The sequence below is a fragment of the Lactuca saligna genome, chromosome 3 (assembly GCF_052625555.1).
Source record: "Lactuca saligna cultivar CGN05327 chromosome 3, ASM5262555v1, whole genome shotgun sequence".
NCBI classification, from domain to species: Eukaryota; Viridiplantae; Streptophyta; class Magnoliopsida; order Asterales; family Asteraceae; genus Lactuca; species Lactuca saligna.
In genome coordinates, this window is record NC_136419.1 from 181,412,098 (window position 1) to 181,422,247 (window position 10,150).

Below are 10,150 nucleotides of genomic sequence, written 5' to 3' on the forward strand. Positions count from 1 at the left end.
GAGAAAGGTCTCAATTATTGATGAGGGCATAGATTCGGATTAAATCAATACACACTAACACGCCATAATTTTGTGGCCCCAAAAGTTAAGTAGTGCTGTAGTTTGAAATGTCCATTTCGAATTAAAACTAATTTATAAAAGGAAAATCAAAAAACAATTGAACCTCGGTGAGGTCCGAGTTGGTAATGATGGATAGCCGAAACCATCCTTCACCTCCGACTCTCCGTTCGAATTTTTCATGGCACTCACCATCTTCTTCCTGCTCATCGTTCTCTTCTTAATCACCTTCTTTTCTAAAATTGTGTTTCGTGAGAATTTCCGCTGCTTGTGTGGGATTTGGAACGAACCGAGTGGATTAAAATAATCTCTTCTGGCTATGTTATTTGTTTTTAGGAAATTTGGCAGATGCTTATAAAGACTTTAGGTTATTCTAATAAAACCAATTTACCTTTTTACTTTTATTAAATTAATGATTCGCAAATGCACAAAAGAAAATTAAAAAATAGTTGCATGGTGTTATAAGAATTACATGACATTTTTTGTTCAATTATAAGGTTTATATTGAATCATTAATAGCTTTTAGAAGATAATGACATTACAATTTTTGGTTAAATGATGATAATGTTGTGGAATCCCTATTCTAATAAACGAACTAGATTACGACACGTCTAAAATGCGGGAAAACATATAAAAATATACATATAAAAGTATAAAAAAGCTGACACCAAGGTTCTAAATAACGTAAGGCGTCACTTGGCGGCAATGTCAAGTCTCAAGTTTTTTTGAGCCTTGGCGAGCCATGTCGTTTGTAAGGCGGCAATTTTGTATATAATTAATATTTTTATATGTATTTTCAGCTATTTTTCTATTTTATATTCATATATGAGTTAAGGCGGCGTTTTGGTAAAGTTTAGTGGTAGGTACAACCCTTGGAGTTATGGCGTACTATGGCGGAGCCATGACGAGCTTTTTAGAACCTTGGCTGACACTATAAAAAAAGGAAGATAAAGTAACAGATATAGACTTAACATTATTGGTATCATTGAAATGTCTGGAAAAAAACAATGAAACACTTGAATATCTATCTATAATCGTTGAAGGACCACGTTGTAGACAAAACTTTTTGTTGTATTATTTAGACGATCTTCCTCGTCATAGATGAGTACATTCAATCATTTTTCACTTATGATGCAAGAAACAAAAAACATATAATTGACAATGAGTGAAGACGGGTCTACGCAAGTATAATCCAACATTCGATAATTATTGTCACTGACTTTTGTTAATGGCAAAATAAACAACTGTGGGGAATTTCCTTCGCTGAAAATGAAATGAGATTCTTTTATTAGATGGATTTAAATTCATGCAATGTATATAAGTAGTCCCGTTGAAGAGTCTAGTATATATGATTCAGGCTTCAAGGACGTGTCTACCAACCCTAAGAACCTGTAAACTAGTACCATTGCATAGTCCTTTTGTTTGGTCGATATTATGAAGTAACTTGAATGGAACACCTATTATTAGTGTTAAGATTATGGTTGGAAATTCTAGATGCCTTAAAACCATTCAACACAACTGAAGAGTAAATTAATTCTTCAAAAAACTCTAGTAACTCTGTCTCACGTAAAGAATTCGAACTCATATATTGTTTCCCTTCATCTTTCATAAATAGGTTTATCTTGAAAATATGATGGATCATCAAGATGGTTTTCAAAGGATGGCTAAATGGTGGATACAACTAATGAATATGGTCACTTACAGAGCGAACGACAACGTCTTCTGGAAATTCAACTCCAGCTTCACCATCATTTGGGCCACCAATATTCCCTTCACCAATTTTAAGAATCCACTCATTGAATGCTTTTGCCTCATCCAAATCATTAGTTAGACAACCAAACTAAAGCCTCATGTTTACGGTTAAACGTAAAACCATACATTCACACCATAATTCGGATGAATATGATGTCCGCATAATATTCGAAAGATTGCCTCTTTTTTCCGACTATTAGTGATGCAGCGGTACCAAATAGTTTCTTTCGATGGTTAGTTTCGTACGATTATTTAGGGGTTTAAGGTTTAGAAGAATGGTGTGTTGCAATAAATATTAACAAATTCATTAAAAATGGGATTTATTTAAGAACGCATATTTCTATGTGTTCTTAGCAGGAACATGTTATACTTTAAAGTATACGGAATATATTGTTCTTGTATCATCTCCCATTCATATATAAATATACATTAATCTTAAACAAAATAAATCGTTATTTTTTACATATTTATTTAAAAACTAAAATAATACGTGAAGTTTATTTTAAAACATGTTGATGCTAGTACTATTTTTCGTAATATAATTTTCATATATGAAAAACATAAACCATGTTTGACAAATTAAAACATTATTACTTTTATATATCTAGACAAACATTTCGTATAACAAAATTTTAGAACATAATTAACCATTTAAAGATCATAATGAAATAGAGAATCGATTAATTGATTGCTATTTTTTATAAGGTGGTAACCACATTGTGTCTTATTTATGAACTTATATATATATATATATATATATATATATATATATATATATATATAGAGAGAGAGAGAGAGAGAGAGAGAGAGAGAGTTAGGTTCATATATGAATTATAAATATTGTGTGATTGTATGACCAATTTTGGATCAATCACTATTTAGAAGAAAATTAATCAATTTATATACTGTAATTATAATTCCATTAATTACTTAATTAAATTATCCTAATTAAAAGCATATATTTATGGAAAGAAACCTACCACAACCCTATTCAGCGTCATCATCCTCCATCGCCACCAATATCTTTCAACAGCCATTGCACACGAACAGAATTTGAATGAAGTTCATTCCTTGTTCTGAAATTATGATTAAGCAAGGTTAGTATTGTTTCCAATCAAATTCAACTACTATATGAGCAAGTCATGCAAATGGAGTCTCATTATTTGCTTCATGTGTGTGGATTCTTATTAGATAACCTCTTTTTCTTTTTCATTGATTCTCCTCACAAAAAAATCACATGGATAAACATCTTCTTTACTAAATTTGTTTGGATGTTGAAACTATTTTTTCCGTCTCTTTGTTGTTGTAATCTAATCTAGGTATTTTTCTCCCCTTTTTTCCCAGTATATGATTGTGAAGAACATAATCATAAAAGGTATGAAATTGTTAAAATGTTAAAACGTAGTATGTGATGGTGTCGAATGTCAAGTATTTTTTAATACCTTCTTAATTTTTTTTTGTTGAATCCATTTTTTTTTGTTTCATATTTTGATTTAACTGTCTCTAGTCATCTTTTATCGATTTGTTAGGTCTTCTCAAAAAGTGATGACTGCATTTTTTTTATGTAAAGGGGATGATCAGGAGCACTTGGAAAAAAAGAGGACGACAACAAATATATAAAGGCAATACGAAAAGTTGGATTTCATGGAAATCATTCTTTAAGAATCTCATTCTCATAGATTGTCATTCTCATGTATTCTTCGAGAATGATTTATATTATAGGTTTGTTTGGTGAAAATATTTTTGTTATTGGCCGCCCTGTACATTCTTAAATGAGATATACTTCATTATCACATAAATGTATTTGTCAAATTTTTTTATCTATAATATAGAAGACATATTTCAAGAAGAATTTCATCCTCATTTGTATTACTTTTTAAATGATTGTTGAGAGAATATGTCAATATTGCAATAAGAATGATTTTTTTATTCAAACTATTATTTTCGATAATATATGTTGTACTATACCATATTTTTAAAGAATACACAAACAATAATAAACAAAAATGAAATACAAGAACGAAGTTAGCACTCATTCTAAAAGAATATACTCCAATTTATGGTATTAATAAATTTAATCATGCTAAATGATGAAGTTATTCTTAAAGAATTTAAATATGCGGAGTATATTATGTTGTATTCTTAAAGAATGCATGGATAATATTAAACTTTTCTTTTTACAAAAATTCAATGAGGTTGCGATCGGTTATAGAAATTCATTTAATACATTCCTTATTGAGAATTAATCAAACTATAAATTATGCCTTTATAATAATTATTTTTGATTTTTTATTAAAAATAATTGTTTATGTGTATTGTGTTCCATTGTAACTATGGTACACCATATAATCTTAGCCATATACACATCTAAATCTAATGGTCCAAAACTTATTCACATTTAATCCTAACCCAATATATATATATATATATATATATATATATATATATATATATATATATATATATATATATATATATATATTGATTTTTTATTAAAAAGAAATGTTCATGTGTGTTGTGTTCCATTGTAACTATGGTACATATAATCTTAGCCATATACACATCTAAATCTAATGGTTCAAAACTTATCATACACTCACACAATATATATCATTCACATTTAATCCTAACCATATATATATATATATATATATATATATATATATATATATATATATATATATATATATATATATATATATATATATATATATATATATATAGGGGAAGCTTCATGCAAAAATGCAAACAATATGTGAAAATGCAGGAACCAATCAGATAATGCCACATCATTATTCATGTTTTCTTCAATTGTTTACTTAAAATTATTAATAAAGGGTAAGAAAGTAATTAACGTAAAAACGGGATTAAATAAGTTGTTCATATTAATAACCGCAAACAAAAAATGACATATTAATTTCAAATTAAGTTCTTCAGTCTGATTATGATCGATGAAATCATATGCATTAAAATCATTGATTAATTTCATTACGATATCAAAATGAAGAGATGTCTACTAAAGAATATGAACAGATTTTTTCTACTTATTTAATTCATAAAGCAATTGAATCTTCTAATGATTTAACTATCGGAACTTCAATATCAACATTAAACGATGGTGATAAAGGCAAGTTTCCAGTCATTATAATTACTATATTTGAGATTTTAATATTCAAAATTTAGATTTCACTAACATTACTACACTATATTAAAAATTCAATAAATTTCTTTTAACAATGTTACTGAAACCTGCATTCAACCTTCAAAAGGAAGTTCAGGATCCACAAAAAATAAAATTAAACATAATCGCATGTTTACATATACATATACATACTTATTTCAATATTAATCTTTCTGAATATTCGACAGGCAATCATGAATCGGAAGACTCATACAATGTTTTAACTATTGGACATTCAAAATCAACATGCAATGATGGTGATAAAGGCAAGTTTTAATAAATTATAAGAAGTATATTTCTGATGTTATTATTCATTATTTAAATTTGACTTACATTACTAAACTATATTCAACATTACTAATAATTCTTTAAATGAAGAAACTGAATCTTACATTCAACCTTCTAAAGGAACTACAAGTTCGACAGCAAAGGAAAAGGATAAAGGCATGTTTACATACTTTATATTAAATAAATAATTATAAACATATTTACTATAAGTCAATATTAAGCTTTTTGAATATTGCACAGGAACATCTTATATAAATCAAGATGATTTGTACATTCCACATGTTGCTACAGATTTGATTCCTAAAAAAGGACAAATTGTGTCAAGTGTAAATGAAGGAATTGAAATGTATAGAAATTATGCAAAAGCAGTTGGTTTTGGAATTAGATTAGGAACAACAACCTCATATGGTGAAACAGTCTAAGGAAAAAACAAGTAAGATGCAACAGATATGGAAATCCAAAAAAAAAAACATTGATACTCTTACATCCAAAAGACTGAAAAAAACAGGAAAGGAAATCATATTCTAAAGTCACAGGATGTATGGCTATGATTGGTTTTGATAGAAATGCTGCAACAAATACAATTACTGTATATGCATTTGAAGAAGCACATAACCATCCACTTACAGAATTTAATGAAGAAAGCATCTGCTCTCCACATCATCGTTTTAGTATTTTTGATCGATAACTAATTGTTAAAGCTTCAACTATCAACATTGGTGCCACAAAAGCACACAAGATAAGAGCATCATTAAAGGGAGGATATGATAATTTGCTAGCAACAAAGAATGATTTCAAAAACTTTTGGAGAGATTATACCAATATTGTTGGACCAAATGATGCTCAATGTGTTGTAGACCAGTTGATAATTCACAGAGATAATTATCAAAATTTCCATTTTGAATATAAGTTGGAAGATGATGTGCTAAATGCTATGTTTTGGGTTGATGAAACAGGAAAAGAAAACTACTCCAAGTTTTCTGATGTTATATCAATGGATGCAACATATAGAACAAACAGGTAAAATTTATATTTATTACATTACATTATACAATAAGGGATACATTTTACAAATATTTTCAGGTACAATGTGATATTTGTTCCTTTCACTGCTATAAACAACCATGAAAAGACAATCAATGTTGGAGCAGGACTAATATCAGATGAAACAATTGAATCATACACTAGGTTATTAGAAGCTTTTTTGTCATCACATAAGAAGAAACCAACAATGATTCTGTCAGATATGGATGCAGCATTATCTTCTTCCATAGCAAAGGTGTTTCAAGGATGTACTCATAGATTATGTATGTGGCACATAATGTCAAAAATGCCATCAAGGGTAACAAATAAATTAATTTATTGAATTAAAAATAGCTTATGAAAATATATTAATAAAAACAAATTTTACATGATAGATTGAACCTGATGTAGTTTCAAATTCAGATTTCAAGAAACGTATAAATCAACTAGTTTATAATATGAATATTGAACCATCAGAATTTGAGAACAAATGGGATTTGATGTTGCATGAATTTCATTTGAAGGATAATAAATGGTTAGTTGATATGTTCAACAAGAGAGACAAATGGATTCCCTCCTATTTCAGAGACATACAAATGTGTGGACTTATGAAGACTACATCTCGATCTGAAAGTTCAAATTCATTTTTCAATGTTTTCTCAATTCCAACCAACTTACTTGTGAATTTTATGCTCAATTTTGACACTACACTTTCAAAGCAATGTCATGAGCAAAAAAGATTAGATATTGCATCAAGAGATACTTCTCCACAATTGTTATTTCCACATGAAAATTTGAAAATTGAAAAGCATGCATCATTGGTATACACACGAGAAGCATTCGTTAAAGTGCATAAACAAATAAAAAAGGCATTCTATCAGTGTTTTCAAAACAATTCTGTTTCGATTGATGGTCATCAACAATGCACAATTCTCTACAAAGAAATCAAGTTAGGCAAACGACCAGAATTTAAGGTATGGAAATATGCTACTTAATGATTATTTTAATTAAACATTAGTTTGACTTTATAATAATATTACTATAATGACATTTTATTATTATCTTTCAGGTTTCTTTTGATGCAAAAGATGAAACAATTGAATGTGAATGTTTGCATTTCACATTTTTTGGAATCCTTTGTAGTCATGCTTTTAGAGTTCTTATAGATTATAACATTGCCATGATACCTGAAAAATACATTTTGAATAGATAGAGAAAGAACATAGTGGATATTGGTTTTCAAAAGATAAACCGAAAATGGAGAGTGTGCAATACAGAAATTTCAAATCTCTTATAGGATGCTACTTCTTTTTATGAGAAATGCATTGAATCGGTTATTCATGACAAAGAAAAATTACAAGAATTGGTGAACTCTCTTCAACAATTAAGTGAAACTTGTGGAAAGGATGTTGCTTCTAAATCAAGTTCAATTCCAATAAAATATGTTGTTGAAAATATCATTGGAGTTCCAATTTCAACTGATGTGAAAATCAAAGTACCAAGTGGGATAAAAACAAAAGGAAGTGGAAAGAGGAATCGAATCAAAAGTGCAGCAGAAAAAGCAATAGCTAAATCACTTAAACCAAAACGCGCATGCAAAGGATGCAAGCAATTAGTCAACCATGATCTAAGAAATTGCCCAATAAATCCTTCAAATGTGCTGAAGCCTTTCAAAAAATAACAGTAACTTATATTATAATTTTAGTTGTGTATGTGCTTATGCTTTTCTATATTAAAACTCTTAGTATTAAAAGCTTGAAATGATTTTGAAGTTTATTTTAATATTAATTATGAATAATGTAATATTTTATGGTTTCACTTTCATATATAAAACCATATATGAATTTATTATAAGAAAAAATAATACAAAGCACAAATAAAAAGTGCTTCAATCGACATTACAATTGTAGATATGATCGAAATTTATGTTAAGACTATTTCAAAAAATTTACACACATATATGCCGCAAATCTTCCGAAATATATGTTAAGACTATTTCAAATCATCAACTAAACATTCACTATTATTTTACTTAAAAAGATTAAATCTAATGCGAACGAAATAATGCAATATATATTTATTAGTTTTAAAACTACAAACATTCCGTTCTTCCTTAATATTGCATAAATACTTTTTGAAAAAAATAACAATATATTAAAAAAATTGAATTCTTTAATAATCCATAATTTTTTAATATTACATAAATCTTTAGTAATGATAAATTACTATTCCAATAAAATTAATATTTATGAAAAATGAAAAAAAAATAAAATAAAAAAAATAAAACTTTACACATATATATGCCGCATATCACCTAAGAAATATGTTAACAATAGTTCAATTAATCAACAACTCTTTCACAAATTAATCTTTTTTAATTAAATATATACATTTGAACAATATAATATATGATACTTTATTACCTCATAAAATCTTTCACATATCACTTAAATCTATTTAGAATTAATAATTAAAAAAATATAAAGACTCATAATTACAAAAGTCAAATCGACTTAATTTCAACAAATACAAACAATCTTTTCACATAAAAACATATTCAACTAATATTAATAATAACAAGACTATGATCTAATCATTATATACAAAAAAAAAAAAAAAAAAAAAAAAAAAAAAAAACTTGTTTTTTTTTTAAATCAACTTCAAAAAAAATAAAACATATACCTATTCGTTTTTTAAAAACCAAAAAAAAAAATCAAATTATAACAAGATAAGCATTATCATTTTGCATGTATAGATAGCATTATTACCTAAACCTACAACCGCCAAATTAGGCTACAACAGTTCTTGAAGCAAATGATGATAGAAAATTAATTACCTCTTCTACTAACTACAATTTCTACTGCTAAATATTCCTCCTCAACATCATAATAAACTTAAACAAAACTACAATTTCCAGTGATGGCTTCAGAATCGTCGATTTGGGAAGTTCGCAATTCCTCGGCTTATCTTGATCTTTACAACCTATATGGTATGTTCCTTATTGTTAAAATCTTATAATACTAAAACTTATATAATCTTATTTTCAACCTTCATTCAGGATGGGAAAACAAAAAGTACTTCTCAATCATGCTAAACCATGGAGGTAGTTTCCTCTACTACCCAAATCGAGATTACATTGGAGGCATCATTGACTATATAGACTTCATCGACGTTGAAACTTTCTCTACAGAGGTATTTCATACCATCTTAAGTTCATTTGGTTATGATGTTGACAGAACATTTTCATACTCTTTAGTCTCATTTGCTCCATTAGACGTTGGTCTAAACAAGCTTGAAAGTTGGAACGATTTCTTGAACTTTGTCAAAAAAGTTAAAACAAATGGTTTTTTTGTGTTCAACAAATTTATATGGAGCATAATCAAACCATTGTTACAACCTTCTTCCCAAAAACATTAAACTTTGCAACCAACAGTTATCTGTGCACGCTACTATGTTCAATGGTTGCATTAAATCCAAAAGTTACTGTTTGGGAAGCTAGGATCATACTTTTTGACAAATTAAGCTTTTGGATAAATGTTGACAAACTCATTGAAGCTTTGGATTACACCAAGTTTCAAGTGAATCTTATGGGGAAGTAGATGAAGCTGCAAGGTGAAAGGTGGGATTTTGGGTATTTGGGTTTTTGGGTTTCAGGAAGTGGTGTTATTATGAATATTTGAAAGTTTATTTTGTTTATGTGTGACTTTATATAATATGTTGATGTGCTCTAACTTTTGGGATGATTGTAATATATTTATAAATATTATGGATGATGGTTGTTAGTATGTTAATATTATATATGATTGTGAATATGTTAATCTGAAAATTTTAGATATGATGTTTGTTAAT

At 27.9% G+C, this 10,150-nt stretch overlaps 1 protein-coding gene across 1 annotated transcript; it reads left to right on the forward strand.

Moving 5' to 3' along the window:
- Window positions 1-4,818: 4,818 nt before the first annotated feature.
- Window positions 4,819-7,982, forward strand: LOC145036221 (protein FAR1-RELATED SEQUENCE 9-like). Its single transcript, XM_078984683.1, has 9 exons — window positions 4,819-4,936; window positions 5,179-5,256; window positions 5,369-5,434; window positions 5,519-5,686; window positions 5,980-6,298; window positions 6,362-6,557; window positions 6,697-7,275; window positions 7,371-7,457; window positions 7,599-7,982. The coding sequence occupies exons 1-9, from the start codon at window positions 4,819-4,821 to the stop codon at window positions 7,980-7,982; spliced, it is 1,995 nt and encodes a 664-aa protein (XP_078840809.1).
- Window positions 7,983-10,150: the final 2,168 nt, after the last annotated feature.

Coding starts and splice junctions, on each gene's coding strand:
- LOC145036221 (XM_078984683.1), top strand. CDS start 4,819: ATGTCTACTAAAGAATATGAACAGATTTTTTCTACTTATTTAATTCAT. Junction 5,257..5,368: donor ATGCAATGATGGTGATAAAG/GCAAGTTTTAAT, acceptor CTTTAAATGAAG/AAACTGAATCTTACATTCAA. Junction 7,276..7,370: donor GCAAACGACCAGAATTTAAG/GTATGGAAATAT, acceptor ATTATCTTTCAG/GTTTCTTTTGATGCAAAAGA.